General features: G+C 45.2%; 1 protein-coding gene across 2 annotated transcripts in view; it reads left to right on the forward strand.

Moving 5' to 3' along the window:
• Window positions 1-2,823: 2,823 nt before the first annotated feature.
• The window catches only part of LOC116948484 (deubiquitinase DESI2-like), a 50,064-nt gene continuing 36,523 nt past the window's right edge, over window positions 2,824-16,364 (forward strand). Inside the window, exons 1-2 of one of the 2 annotated variants that reach the window (XM_032965199.2) lie at window positions 2,824-3,759; window positions 14,344-14,403. In XM_032965199.2, coding sequence (XP_032821090.2) covers window positions 14,356-14,403 — 48 coding nt within the window. In that variant the 5' untranslated portion in view covers window positions 2,824-3,759; window positions 14,344-14,355. The remainder of the gene's footprint in view (window positions 3,760-14,343; window positions 14,404-16,364) is intronic. The other variant, XM_032965200.2, reaches the window with a different exon arrangement.

Consider the following 16,364-nt stretch of genomic DNA (forward strand, 5'->3'; position numbering starts at 1 on the left):
CCACGGAGAGAGAGACATGCAAACTCCAATTTTCCAGCGTCAGGGTCGGGATCCAACCCACGACCTCCTGTATACCAGGCGAGGAAGTTAACATCTCCTAGCCACCGCGGCGCCCCTACTGCAATATATGCATTGTCTTTGAAACTGATTGACAATGCACATGCTATCAGATTATGCTTGTTTCGATGTTTTATCACAAGTACGAGTGGTTAATACAACCTTAATTCCTTGCAAAAGGTACCTATTTGGTGTTTGAACATCTTAACACCTATTTTATTGCCAGAAAGGGTAACAACTATTCTTATTTTCTGTACGTACAGTACTGTACTTTGTTACCGCCAAAAAAAAAGATCCCATGGGTATTAATCTTCTACAGTCGATCACTGCCTCGGTACCTAAGGGTACGCAGGCCTCGAGGTTGCTTTTTTTTTGCTTTCTGGGTTTGCCTTTCGGGACGCGGATTGACAATGTGGCCAGAAAACAGTTTTAACCAGGAGCTTCATTGCTCGCTATCGATTGTTACCATCGATGGTTTTTTTTGTAGTCATCCTCGTGGCAGCGGCGGCTTCGGGGCTGGGCCATCGAACAGAGGCGGGAGGTCACCGCATCGCGTGGCGCTTTCAGATGCGCTGCTTCTGCGGCCGTCTGGAACGTTCTTCCTTTACGATGTTAGGGAGGCCGCTGAAGCTATGCACTTTTAAATCTAGATTGAAAGCTCGTTTCTTTAGGACTGATTTTTGTGTTCAGTTTGTTGTCCTTCCCCCGCACCTACGATTAGCACGGTTAGCTACGTACTTTAAGAAAAGAAGTTCAACATACGTACAAATATAAACCAGCGTAGCTGATCCCGATCAATTCCCTGTGTTCGCTAATAGAGATAAGAGTCCAGTTGCATATCAATTTGATTCGCACGTTAATGCTCATGCATTTATTCGTAAAATGTAATTTAGTGAGATATACGCATTACGAATCATTACATTTTGTTAATCAGAAAATACTACGCCCGGTATGATTCACATTTAATGTGAATCTGTGCTGCGCCCAAACTCTGGAATGCCTTCCCACCAGTGGCTATTCAGGCGAGCTCACGCGCCGTGTTTAGATCTTCTGTAAAGACTCTGCTGTTTGGCCTGCAGGTCTATACTTCCCATGTTATGGCCCAGTGGACTCTGGACTTTGTAGTACGGGTTTAAAAATATATATTTTCCTACTTTCATGCATGGTGCACTGAGATCATTATAAATCTCCTGGTGCGGCAGTTGAAACAATGAGCGACTTCTAAAGTCCCTTCATCATTGTCCACTTAAATCTTTCGTGACTGCAATAATTCATATTCTTGGGTCTTTCGGTAAAGTCACATAGATAGGTTAAAAGAAAATAACAAAAAAACAACAACAAAAACTACGACGTTTTGATCGCAACACAAAACGGTCGTCTATATTTTATTATTTTGTTGTTTCTCTTCAACGTGACTTTACCGAAAAAACTAAGAATATGAATTACTGCAGTCACGAAAGCTTTAAATCAAAATTTTATCTACGTGACTTTACCGAAAGGACCAAGAATATATGTGTACACCACAGTCCGGCAGATTTTTTTTTGTGTGGTGGGGTAAAAATGTGGGAACTTCTCACCACTATCAGAACGCCTGGTCACTGTAGAAAAGTAGGACAAATAATCCCTAAATGCGTTTCCATAGAGCTCCCCCTTATTAATACAGTACACACACACACAGAAAACAAAGATAAAGATTTTTACATTTCGATTTAAAGCTTTCGTGACTGCAGGGATTCATGTTCTTGTTTTTTTCGGTAAAGTCACGTCGAAGGGAAATAATATTATTTTATGAAAGTCACGTAGAAGGGAAATAATAAAATAATATTACCGAAAGAACCAAGAATATATATAAAGATCACCCGTATAGCATTAACGGACTGGTGTGGCAAGGGCTATTAGCGAACTTCTATTAAGTCTCGCTCTGCCAATACATTACCCTACCCAAACACTATCACGGATAAAGATCCCCTATACAGCCGTACAGACTGATCCCCTATACAGCCGTAAAGACTGATCCCCTATACAGCCGTACAGACTGATCCCCTATACAGCCGTACAGACTGATCCCCTATACAGCCGTACAGACTGATCCCCTATACAGCCGTACAGACTGATCCCCTATACAGCCGTACAGACTGATCCCCTATACAGCCGTACAGACTGATCCCCTATACAGCCGTACAGACTGATCCCCTATACAGCCGTACAGACTGATCCCCTATACAGCCGTACAGAGTGATCCCCTATACAGCCGTACAGAGTGATCCCCTATACAGCCGTACAGACTGTTGGGGTCACTACCTGTGACGATCGGAACGGTGCACGAGGTGTGGTCAACACCACTCCCGACCGCCTTTGTCTCTCCAATACTTGATAGTCACGCACCGCACCCCCAGGTACAGCACTCATTTAAGGATTAAGTTGATCTATTGGGGGGCCCACACAGGCTGTTGAGGGGCAGGCGCTGTTTGTGGTTCGTATGGCCAGCCAGCACCACTCCCGGCCGCCTTTGTCTCACATGAACAAAGACAAAGATCCCCCTAAATAGACTTAAACAGACTCTTGAGGGACACGTGCTGCTAGCGAGTAGCACACCTATGAACGCCGGCACGGCACACGTGGGGGTTGGTGGTCAGCACCACGCCCGAACGCCTTTGTCTCCCCAGTGGCGATGCTTACACACCGGCACCAGGTACTCATTTCAGACTGGGTCGACCTAGGGGAGGCGCTGGACCTCTCTCTCACACACATCACACACACATCACACTCTCACATTCGTGCGGGGAAACACGCGCAACGCATTCTTCGTCCGTCAGAGAGCCCCTCCACCAATGCGCTTGTCGGCTCTGCGCATCCCATTAGCGTTGCCGCTCATCCCGGGCGGGCTCCATTGTCCTGGAAATAAAGACGCAAAACACATCAGGGCAGCAGCTTCAGCATCATCATCATCAGCGGAGACAGAGAGACACAGAGAGATACGGGCCAGCAGCAACAGACGGGGAGACAGCTGTAGATAGGCACAGCCCCAAGAGAACAGCAACCACCACACCCCCATCTACACACGAGGCAGTAGCAGCAGGAGGAGGAGGTGACGGAGGATTAAGAGGAGGAGGAGGAAAAGGAGGTGCAGGTCGAATTGGAGAACAGCAGAAGCGGGAGGATGTGAAGGAGGTGCAAGGCACGAGGGAATAGTTTTAGAGCAAGGAGGAAGAGGTGAAGGAGCCAGGAGCGATTCAATAAGAGGCGGTGAATGAATGGGGAGCGAGATACGAAACTAGAGGTTGAAGGAGGAGGGGGCAAAATAATATAGGAAGAGGTGAAGGTGGAGGAAGGCAAGACGGAAGAGAAGGTCGAGGTGCGAGAGGAGCGTAAAGAAGGGGAGGAGGTGAAGGGGATAGGCAGGAGGAAGAGAAGAGGAACGAGAAGCAGAAAGCGGAGGAAGCGCTCGCCCAGACGGGAGGGACTTCAACGAGGTGGAAGCGTTAGGAGGAGGAGGGGACGGCAAGCGGAGGAATAGGAGGAGGTAGTGGGAAGGGAGGGTGACCAAAGGTGCAGAGCCGAGACAATGCTGCCATAGAAGCTGGGGAGGAGGGCTGAGATGAGGTTTCGTCTCAAAAAAAGGAACAAACAGGAGCCACTCTCACCCTCCACGTTCTGTTCATCATCGTCATCTTCATCATGAGCTGGAGGGCTGCATAGTGGGTAAGATGAGATGAGCATTGCCGGTTTCGAGACATCACCCTAACCACTCGATTCCAGTGATTATTGCATCATTACATCTGTTATTACAGCTCCATTGTCGCGTGAATTTTTGCTGGTTATTCGTCACAGATCATTAGTATGTAGTAGTAGTATTACAGCTATACTGCTGGTGGTGAAGCTAATTATAATTGTGCCTCGTACATTTGTTTTGTCTACTGTGAAGTTTATATATTTGTGATCACGATGTCATGTTCATTGCATTAACGTGACTACAGCGAGTCATTTGCATAGTGTCGGTGCTGTTTGGGTGTCGTTACCAGGGTATTTTGTTATTTTCCATTAACATCTCCGATGATGTCATGCGAACTATGACACTTCATGTATATTTAATTGTTAACATTTTGGCAACTACTCTATAATTGCAATAAACTGTATTTGTTCCTTCCGATAAACACGTATTCCAGATTATGGTTTCTCACTAAATAGTTGGGCACTATACAGTCCTACTTTATATAAGCATTTTTATTTTTATATTGTGCCACTACCTGTACTGAAATATACACATTTTGTGTATGCTCTGCTGTTGTGTAATTTATCTCAATTGCGTTACTTTAGCGAGTGCCGGCTTAATGTAGATAGGTCTATGTCACGATTAATATGTCATTGTGTGTACAGTATCAAATATTTTAAACTCAGTTTACAATGTATTAATTATAGGTCGTGGATTTAGTTAGTGGGTTTACATCAAATAGGCGTGTGTTGGCTCGCATATCTTGTGGAGTGATTATAACAAGATATCATAAGCATGGGTGTTTGAACTGTAGTCAATATTACAGCCATGGTGTACTGAGATTTGATTGGGGGAGATGGCAGTAAAGCCAAGGATTAGTGAATCTATCTGTGCAGAGTTTTAACCGACTGGTCAAATATCCCTCCAGCATCGTCCACTTCCAGCACTAGGAATGTGTACACCATAGTTCGGCAGATTTATTTTGTGTGGTGGGGTAAAGTGTGGGTACGTCTCACCTCCCTTCGTAAATAAGAGACATCATTCTTGTTGCATATACAGATATTGTTATATTGCAGTAAAGTTGCACATGCGTGTTACATGTGTTCAGTTAATATCACTGCTATTTAGATTACGTATTCACAAACAGTGTGTATAATATTTAATGTACAGTACATGTCTTTTAAAGTAAACGTGAGCAAAATATATTTCAAATATATTCGCAATTAAAGTGCACTCTTGGCTGTAATGTATATTTTTAGAAGATAATTCCACGCAGTTTTATCTGCAACAGCCCCTCAATTATCACGTGCAGGACCAGTAACACAGACGACCGTTGTGGTTGTTGTTGTGGTGGTGTGTTACATAGCATGTTTCACACACACACACAAATAGGCAGCCTATTGTATGGGTATCGGTTATTCCCTCTCACAGCCAACAACAGTGACGAATGTTTGAACCGGTCCTGGGCCTCCTGTAGATCCACACATGGTACGGTGTGTAAACATTGCCGCCGCTATGGAGACAAAGGCGGCCGGACGTGGTGCTGACCACCCACCCTCTCGTGTGCCGTGCCGGCCTTCCTACGCGCTACTCACTATCAGCACTTGCCCCAAAAAGTATGTTAAGGCTATACGGGAGGTCTTTGTCTTTGTTTGTCCAGCGTTTCAGTCAGTCAATCAACACAAAACACACCTGGGGGGGGTGGGGGGTCTGTCCAGGTGTGTCATGAACACCTGCCAGCAAGCCATTGACACTCGTCGTGGCCTCAACGTGCACCCAGCCTGGCACGAGCGCCGTGGTGACGTCAACCGCCACTTCGTGGTGGTGAATTGGGCGGCTGCCTGTTCGGTGGCCCGTGCATGGCAAACGGGGAGGGCGGGAGGGCTTCGATTGAGGAAGAACCCCACAGCGCCCTCGGGATGGCACAAGCATCGCGTGGCGATGTCACAACAACTTCGTGGGCAGGATGCCGTCCGCGAATGTACACTGCATAGGGCTGGGGGTTGAATGTTCTATTGCCTTTGATGGGGGGCGGGGGGGGGGCTTAACATTCACCTAGCCTGGCACCAGTAAGGCACCACTGCTCAGTATGCACATAGGCAGGAGGCAGGGCTCCACGTTTTGGCGATGATACACATCGGTGGCGAGTGATATCTAGACCTGTCCTGCACGACTCCTAGGTTTACTCAGCCCTAAGTAGATATCTGGTTGGGCCAACGTCAGTACAACGTAGTCTCGGTCTAAAAAAAATACAAAGGCAAACCGATGAATTTTTTTTTTATCGCATAGGATAGTTTAAGCGAATCCAAGCCTTCGTTAAATCTTGTTAAACACTTTCTTTCTTCTAAGATTAACGAACGGTTATTTATTATGATTGCTTCCTTCGGGAAGGAGGCGTGGCGATGATGACTCAGGCTCCAGGTGGAGTCTAGGGCAAACCTCCTTCTAGGAATGCCCCAGAGTGATACCAGGTAATGTTGCCGGCCGCCTGTGGAAACGCAGCTGTCGTCAGTGCTCTTTAGGATACGTTTTTATCAATTTCCGAGATATATTTGGACATTTTATTGTGTATATATGGGACCCATTTAGCCAGTATCAAGGAAATTGAATGATACTCTTTGGTTCTTTCGGTAAAGTCACGTAGGTATAAAATATTAAAACCAAAGAGTTTGGATTCCTGCAGTCACGAAAGCTTCAAATCAAGATATTGAATGATGTATTTTTTTTAAAGGCATTACCCCTACTGACATAAATACATCTATATTCTTGGTTCTTTCGGTAAAGTCAAGTAGAAGGGAAATAATAAAATAAAATTCAACAATCAAATTCTCACGACGTTTCGATTGCAACACAAGCAATCATCATCAGGTATGAAAACGGCAGCAAATTTTTATTTTATTTTATTATTTTCCTTCTACGTGACTTTACCGAAAGAACCAAGAATATGAATCCCTGCAGTCACGAAAGCTTTAAATCGAAATATAAATACACCTGTTAAAGCCTTTGTCATTATTGAATATCTGGACACTCGCAAAAGGGTTCCAAAGATGTAACTGCTTAACCACAGCAGCTTATTCATTCTTTGTTGTTTGCATTATACTTGTACTGTTCGGCTTTTGGCGGCCTTGGGTCCCAGAACTGCTGAGACAGGCATACAAATAGGCTGTCTCTCTTGCAGTTTCAAGGATATTGCGTACATGTTGTATTGTTTCTCACCAGTATGTGTGGTTCATGCAGATATTGTCTTGTAATGAGGTGTCTATTTGGTGCTTGGAACATCTTAACACCTGGATTTATGTCAGAAAGGGGAAAGGCGTTTTGATCATTCACTATCTCATTGTTTATTGAGTTTCTGAGCCAGGCTGGGCCAGAATTGGGCAAGGAAACAGCCCCACCACTCGTCACCCTGGCAACCAGAGAACACAGATTTTAAATGTTTCTAAACCCGTAGCTCAAACAACAACAACGAGCAAATACATGTATTTAAGAACCCACACGTGAAATAACAAATATACAATCTATAAGAATTTAAAAAATTAAATGTTAAATTATTAAATCTGATCAATGATTGTCATACTGCTCTGGGATACTATCCCAATCTATGCACAGTAGTTTTTTTTTAATATATGTTTTAAAAAATCCAAAAAAACGATGTTTATGAAAAATAAGAATAGGTTTTACCCTTTCTGGCAATAAAACAGGTGTTGTATAGTAATAGGTTTTACCCTTTTAACTGGCACAAAAACTGACACCTTTATTCAAGACGTCTTCTGGTCCAACACCAGTGGAGACTAGGCTCTAAGAAAAGCCGTCTCGGGTGTGGACCAATCAAATTCAAGGACAGTGCATATTATTATCAGAGTTGTCTCTTTTGTTTGCATTTTGACTGCTTGTGTTGTGGTTATTGCAAACATGATGCCTTGAATAAAGGTGTCAGTTTTTGTGCCAGTTAAAAGGGTAAAACCTATTACTAGATCTTGTTACTGGCACAGGAGGTCTCATCATGTAAAAAACAGGTGTTGTCACAATGTTAAAGCACCAAATTTAAACCTTTTGCAAGGAATCGACTCTGCGTTAGCCACGCGTACTTGTGGTGAACATGCAAACAAACACACTCTGATAATATAAGCATTGTCTTTGAAACTGATGTAATCCAATCTGATGTAGGCCAATCAGTATCAAAGACAATGAAGATATTATCAGAGCGTGTTTGTTTGTATGTTCACCACAGTACGTGTGTGGTTAATGCAGACTCGATTCCTTGCAAAACTAATCTATTTGGTGTTTTAACATCTTAACAACACCTATTTTTTTGCCAGAAAGGGTAAACCCTATTCTTATTTTTCATATTTTGATACTGGCAAAACATGTATTCCATGATATACCTATGTTCATGGAGGAATTAAAATGTTTTATCCAACTGTGTTGGAAATCCGCTCCTTCAAACACATCTTCACACAGTAAAGTCACGTAGAAAGAACCAAGAATATGAATCCCTGCAGTCACGAAGGCTTTAAATCAAAATTTACATCTTCACACCTACAATCAATAGGTATTTTGAACTCCAAAATATTTTATAAAATGTTTTGTCCCACAGCCCTTGGACTCCCAGTAAACATGCAACGTTGGGACATTGGTTGATGGGCCAACGTTACGCCGACGTCAATGAACGTTGCCCCCCAGCATTGCATGTTTACTGGGCTGTATGTACAAGTACTCTGATGTACTGCATGACGGTTCTGTTTCAGCGCGTGTTGTGATGCCCATTGCAAGCACGCTATTACACAGTGCTGTCATTTATTATTGATACAGTCAGACCCCGAGTTACGTCTCTCCCTTTCACGTCGTTTCGTAAGTACGCCGTCACTTTATTATGAATACCACTACACTACCTGATTTGCGTCGCCTCAATCCCCACTCGTACGTCGCTGACAGCAGCAGCAGCATCGTCCGTCCTTTCTCGTTTTCCGTCGCCTCTCGGCTCTCGCCTCAACCACCCACCCTGTAAATCGCTTCTTTGATTTACAGCGTTTTGATATTCGTCGTCACACGTTTCTGGAATGCACCCCCGATGTATACCTGGGTTTAAGTGTATATGGGGCAGATCGCGAGACGACAACCTCATTGTTAAATATGTGTGGCTCGCTCTCCAACACCCGGGAGTGCTGAAAAAATCCAAACATTTGGCGCGCTTTTGTTCACGTGGCAAATTTTGTTTATTCGTGTCGGGTAGTGGAGGGTGTAACGACACAACATTGGCATTGTAACTCACGCCGGCGTTGTGACCCAAAAATCAATTGTCGGTCGCGAAAGCTCACACGTGTTGCATCTCTTTTAAATCATCTAGATTGAAACTCATTCCTTTAGAACTGCTTTTTGTGTTTAGTTTGTTGTCCTTCCCACGCACCTCCAGATTAGCATGGTTGGCTACGTACGGTGCGAAAGAAGTTGAACGTACATACAGACCGTACTGTGATTTAGTTCAATTGTCTTCATCATAAGAACATGTGTGTGTGTGTGCTCTAATACTGGCTAACGCTGCTGCTGACACCGTGTGAACAATTTTAGTTGCTTATTATTAATGTGTGCACTTAATTATTTAATTCACACACAAAGTAATCAATCACTCCACTGATTGCATTCAGAGCCCAGCGATTCCTGCACGGATCGTATTTAATTCCAGCCACGATTGCACCTTGGACGATGCCCTCCAGGAATTGGGAATCGTCCGTAAGTGATTCCCACTTTAATACTGTAACTCTGTACATTCTGCACACACTCGTACAGAGTAACGTGGCTGGATTTGCTGGGGGGGGGGGGCAGGAGGGTTTAGGGGGGGAGGAGACGGTGGGGGGTGGGGGAGATGGAGAGGGGGGGGGCTACACATTTTTTTTATATATATGGGGGGGAAAAAATCGCTCTCCAATGCTCAAAACACCCAAATGTGCAAAGCAAAAGTGACATTTGGTATAGCCGAGTCTCCACAGTCCATCGACACGTGACGTGCAGTGTAGTCCCAGTTTGGTAACGCACAGCTCAGTACAGCTACCATACTGCAACTGTCAGCAGTATAACTACCACTGCAGCAGTATAACTACCACTGCAGCAGTATAACTACCACTGCAGCAGTATAACTACCACTGTAGCAGTATAACTACCACTGTCAGCAGTATAACTACCACTGCAGCAGTATAACTACCATACTGCAACTGTCAGCAGTATAACTACCACTGCAGCAGTATAACTACCACTGCAGCAGTATAACTACCACTGCAGCAGTATAACTACCACTGCAGCAGTATAACTGCCACTGCAGCAGTATAACTACCACTGTCAGCAGTATAACTACCATTGCACCAGTATAACTACCACTGTAGCAGTATAACTACCACTGCAGCAGCATAACTACCACTGCAGCAGCACAGCTACCACTGCAGCAGTATAACTGCCGCTGCAGCAGTATAACTACCATACTGCAACTGTCAGCAGTATAACTACCACTGCAGAAGTATAACTACCACTACAGCAGTATAACTACCACTGTCAGCAGTATAACTACCACTGCAGAAGTATAACTACCACTACAGCAGTATAACTACCACTGTCAGCAGTATAACTACCACTGCAGCAGTATACCTACCACTGCAGCAGTATAACTACCACTGTCAGCAGTATAACTACCACTACAGCAGTATAACTACCACTGCAGCAGTATAACTACCACTGCAGCAGTATAACTACCACTGCAGCAGTATAACTACCACTGCAGCAGTATAACTACCACTGCAGCAGTATAACTACCACTGCAGCAGTATAACTACCACTGCAGCAGCACCACTGCAGCAGTATAACTACCACTGTCAGCAGTATAACTACCATACTGCAACTGTCAGCAGTATAACTACTACTGCAGCAGTATAACTACCACTGTCAGCAGTATAACTACCACTACAGCAGTATAACTACCACTGCAGCAGTATAACTACCACTGCAGCAGTATAGCTACCACTGTCAGCAGTATAACTACCACTACAGCAGTATAACTACCACTGCAGCAGTATAACTACCACTGTCAGCAGTATTACTACCACTGCAGCAGTATAGCTACCACTGCAGCAGTATAACTACCATACTGCAACTGTCAGCAGTATAACTACCACTGTCAGCAGTATAACTACCACTGCAGCAGTATAGCTACCACTGCAGCAGTATAACTACCATACTGCAACTGTCAGCAGTATAACTACCACTGTCAGCAGTATAACTACCATTGCAGCAGTATAACTACCATACTGCAATTGTCAGCAGTATAACTACCACTGTAGCAGTATAACTACCACTGCAGCAGTAGAACTACCACTGTCAGCAGTATAACTACAACTGCAGCAGTATAACTACCACTGTAGCAGTATAACTACCACTGCAGCAGTATAACTACCACTGTAGCAGTATAACTACCACTGTCAGCAGTATAACTACAACTGCAGCAGTATAACTACCACTGTCAGCAGTATAACTACAACTGCAGCAGTATAACTACCACTGTCAGCAGTATAACTACCACTGCAGCAGTATAATTACCACTGCAGCAGTATAACTACCACTGCAGCAGCATAACTACCACTGCAGCAGCACAGCTACCACTGCAGCAGTATAACTGCCGCTGCAGCAGTATAACTACCACTGCAGCAGTATAGCTATCACTGCAGCAGTATAACTACCATACTGCAACTGTCAGCAGTATAACTACCACTGCAGCAGTATAGCTACCACTGCAGCAGTATAACTACCATACTGCAACTGTCAGCAGTATAACTACCACTGCAGCAGTATAACTACCACTGCAGCAGTATAACTACCACTGCAGCAGTATAACTACCATTGCAGCAGTATAACTACCACTGCAGCAGTATAACTACCATACTGCAATTGTCAGCAGTATAACTACCACTGTAGCAGTATAACTACCACTGCAGCAGTAGAACTACCACTGTCAGCAGTATAACTACAACTGCAGCAGTATAACTACCACTGTCAGCAGTATAACTACCACTGCAGCAGTATAATTACCACTGCAGCAGTATAACTACCACTGCAGCAGTATAACTACCACTGCAGCAGTATAACTACCACTGCAGCAGCATAGCTACCACTGCAGCAGTATAAGTACCATACTGCAACTGTCAGCAGTATAACTACCACTGTCAGCAGTATAACTACCACTGCAGCAGTATAACTACCACTGCAGCAGTATAACTACCACTGTCAGCAGTATAACTACCATACTGCAACTGTCAGCAGTATAACTACTACTGCAGCAGTATAACTACCACTGCAGCAGTATAACTACCACTGCAGCAGTATAACTACCACTGCAGCAGTATAACTACCACTGTCAGCAGTATAACTACCACTGCAGCAGTATAACTACCACTGTCAGCAGTATAACTACCACTGCAGCAGCATCATTCGTCAAGTGTTCATTCCAGAATTTTGGCTTGCGATTTTCAGTGGTTTCAGTCGTGATGACTCGCCCCCTACGTTTCTGTAGCACGATAACGGCATTGCAAATCAACGTAAATAATATTACAAGGCTGCATCGAATTATTCTTCCTCTGCTTTGTACGGCTAATGTTGATGTAAGACGGTGATTCTTAGCCTGGGGCGCATGCACCCCGCGGAGGGTGCGAAATGCCGTTTCTGTGAGACATGGCCAGTTTTTTAGAAGGTAAATCATCGAAACACAATTTAAGCAAGGGCATGTAATGTACAACTACTTTGTTAAATCAAACCTATGTATTTATTAACATTATACATTTTTTTTTTACGATTGAAAACCAAAGGGGTTGGCAAGGCTGCAGTGAAGGTTTAGAACTACATGTGTTTAGCAACAGCTGTGATCTTTTTTTTTACATCGAGGTGGTCGAGTCAGGATAGTTGGAGCCATGAGTATCGGAGTGGTGAATCACCGCCGCTGTGATGACGGGCCCCCTCATTGGCATGTACGTTGAACTTCTTTCGTACCGTACCGTAACCACAGCCGTGCTGATCGGAGAAGGTGTGCGGGGGAAGTACAACAAACTTAAAAACACACAAAAAAAACGCGTTTGTTCATCGGGCACTGGAATCGTTGTTTGTTATACGTCCCCAGGGGTCTGTTCTGGCTGGTGACCACGGTCTCCACAAACTGACCGGAGAGCTCACTCTTTGTTTCTTTCGGTAAAGTCACGTAGGTGAAAAAAATATAATAAATTTTTAAAATAAATAAAAGTAAACTAAATCACCGCGTGATTTAATTTACTTTTATTTATTTTATTTACTTTTCATTTTATTTTTTCACCTACGTGACTTTACCGAAAGAAGCAAACAGTGTGGATCCTTGCGGTCACGAAAACTTCAAAATCTAGAATGGCCGGAGAGTTTTTATTTCGCCATTTGTGCATCATCATCATAATCGTCCAGCATCCGCGTCTGTTTTTGCCATAGTTTGTGTGCCTTTCATCGAATTAACGGGATTGTCAAGACAACGAGCACTATACCATTTGGCATTCAACCACCTCTGAATTGCCCTGGTATCTCAAGGGACTCACTGTACCTGTGTGTGCAAGGGGAGGGGGTTGCAGTCATTTATCTCAAGCAGCATAAACCATCACGCGAATTCCCGTCATCCTCGCAGCAGCAGCTCTTGGCTAACCATTGAACAAAGATAGTCACTTACATCATGCTCTTTCAGATGTGCTTCTGCGGCCGTCTAAAACGCTATTCCTTCTCGATATCAGGAAGCCACTGGAGCTATGCATTTTTTAATCGAGATGAAAACTCATTTCTTTAGAACTGCTTTTTGTGTTGAATTTTGTTGTCCTTCCCCCGCACCTACGATTAGCACGGTTGGCTACGTACAGTGCGAAAGAAGTTCAACGTACGTATACATTTAGGTGGTCCCTGCGGTTCGCTGGCGCCAGTGATCGTGATGGTCCTGCTGGTAAATTCTGGTGGGCCCTCCTAGTCAAGAGTGGTAGCCCCGGTGTTTGGCAACCAAATCCAGCCGGCCGCTCTATCAACCGGCATTGGCATTGACGCGTTTCACACCACAGAGGCATTGGCCATACATTTCCATGGCGATTCCTCCAATCCGGGCCCTTGCGCCTTACTCAGCATGTGTGTATGTGGTCGTTTTTGCATGCACCTGATGTATCATTTTGTGCGTGTGATGTCATTTATGAATTGTATTGTTGACACTTGTTTACCCGAAATATCCTCATTGAGTCCCATGACTCTTGTTCACAGTATGGGGGGACCACGATGATTGCTATGTTGATATATAATTCCAACTGAGTATTCTTGTCAGCACATTTTTCAAAGTTGCCAAAAAATTTTACCCATGACGCTCGGCACACGATGGCCAAGTTACATAAGGTAGGTGCGTGGACATCCGCTAGGTCGAATTCCACCTCCTTGTGTGCCGAGCCAGCCTCCAAATGTGGTCGCAAACAGCACTTGCCCCCAAAGTCTGCAAAGGCTATACGGGGGGTCTTTATCTGTGTCTTTGTTGTGTCCTGTGCTGTGTGTGACAGGGCTGTGGCTGAATGGGAAGCATGGCGAACGAGCCGGTGGTGCTCAATGTGTACGACATGGTGAGTGCTCCAAAGACAAAGATCCCCCGTGTAGCCTTAACCAACTGTTGGGTCAAGTGCTGTTAGCGAGCACCTATGAGGGCCGGCACCGTGGCACACGAGGGGGTGGATGATCAGGACCACGCCCAGCCGCCTTTGTCTGTCGAGTGGCAATTTTTACGCACTGCACCAGGTACTCATTTGAGGCTCAGTCGACCTAGAGGAGGCCCAGGACCAGTTCAGATAATCGTCACCCAGTTCGTAGTGCAGTGTGTGTCTGTGCGTAGAGAGTCCTCTACGCACAGACACACAAAGCCTTCAAAGGTGCTCGCTAGCAGCACATGCCCCGACAGTCTGTTAAAGGCTGTATGGGGGATCTTTGTATCCCGGGCCTCCCCTACGTCGACTCAGCCTCAAATGAGTACCTGGTGCAGTGTGTAAACATTGGCACTAGGGAGACAAAGGCGGTCGGGCGTGGTGCTGGCCACCCACCCCCTCGTGTACTGTTACCGGCCTTCATAGGTGCTCGCTAACAGCACTTGCCCCTACAGTCTGTTAAGGCTATATGGGGGATCTTTATCTTCTTTACTGTGTGTGTGCATGGTGGAGGGGATAACGAGTCTCCCAGGGGACTTGGGCAGTGAATTTTCGGTGTCATTTTTTTTGCTACGGCAATAAGGTTCAAAGTTGCTGCTTGCTTGCTTGCTTCTGTGACTTTATTCAACGAAACAGCATGTTAATTAACACTAACAGAGGGCCAGTTGGCTGAAATGTTGAGATCTCTCTTTCCTCTCAGTGACAGAGAAACATACACCATCGTCATTCACAATTAACCCATTATTTCAGTTGTTTCACGCGAGAGCCGAGCTCGCGTAAACACCTAGTGGTGATAGTAATAATGATGATGCTAATTTGTAGCGAAACGTCACAACAGTGTCAACACATTCCAGTTTTGCTGATAAACAAAATCAAGTGGCGAATTTGCCCCCACGTGGCGATTTTATTTGATTGGCTCTGTCGGGTGGTTTGTGGGCTATCGTTAAGAGATTGACCTGGACCAAACTAAACTAATTATGAACCGGTATATAAATACATAACAAATAATGATAATGGTGACGATAACAGTGATGGCAACGCACGGATTAATTTACCAACGCAGCTTGATGTTTTGCAACATTACAGAGCAACTCATGCGTGGCCCTTCATTAAATCAGTTGAAGCAATTTCCTGCTCAAATGAGCACCGAGGCATTTGTGATCGTCACCTTCTTTACATCACTGAGCCAGCGACGGAGATTCCACATTCCTATGACAGGGACAAGTATATTTATGCGACAATCACCGTTGACTTCCCCACAGTGTGGCCCTTACTTTATGTATCCCGGGGAGATGACGGGCTGAGTCAACCCCCCTGCCCCGCCCCAACCACGATTCGAACTTCTAACTCGCGAGAGTCGCTCGCTCCAGCGCTGAGACACCCGGTTGACTCAATAGACGAGGCCCGTTGACACGAGGCGGTGGGCGGATTTTTGCACACAGCGTTGGTGCACGGTGCTATTTCAGGAATATGTTGATGGTTTTTTTTTTTCCCCATGGATTTTCTGTTTGCACAGTCACACGCAGTCACGTTAAGATGTTTTTCTTGTTCGTGTTTTTGTTTTTTGTTTGTTTGTTGCGGTTGCACCCGATTCAAGAGCCGAATGGCTCACAGGGCTATACCAAAATAAATGGAACTATGAACCGATGAACCGCGAGGCCGTGCGTCAGCGGAGCGTCGACGCACGGCTCCGCGCCCGCCCGTCCGCCCGCCCGCCCGCGCCCCAGCGTTGCCCCCAAACATCTGCCCGTCACGGCGAGGCCAGGCGAGCGGCAGCGGCGCGTCCCTTGGGACCGCACTGCTCCAGGCCGTCGTCTCTGCGATAAATGGGTTTGCGCGTTCAGCGCGGAAATAATAACGCTCAAGAATAATGACGCGGTGGCACC

Source organism: Petromyzon marinus, chromosome 33 (assembly GCF_048934315.1).
Source record: "Petromyzon marinus isolate PM22_M1 ecotype Great Lakes invasive population chromosome 33, UKy_Petmar_22M1.pri1.0, whole genome shotgun sequence".
Taxonomy (NCBI): domain Eukaryota; kingdom Metazoa; phylum Chordata; class Hyperoartia; order Petromyzontiformes; family Petromyzontidae; genus Petromyzon; species Petromyzon marinus.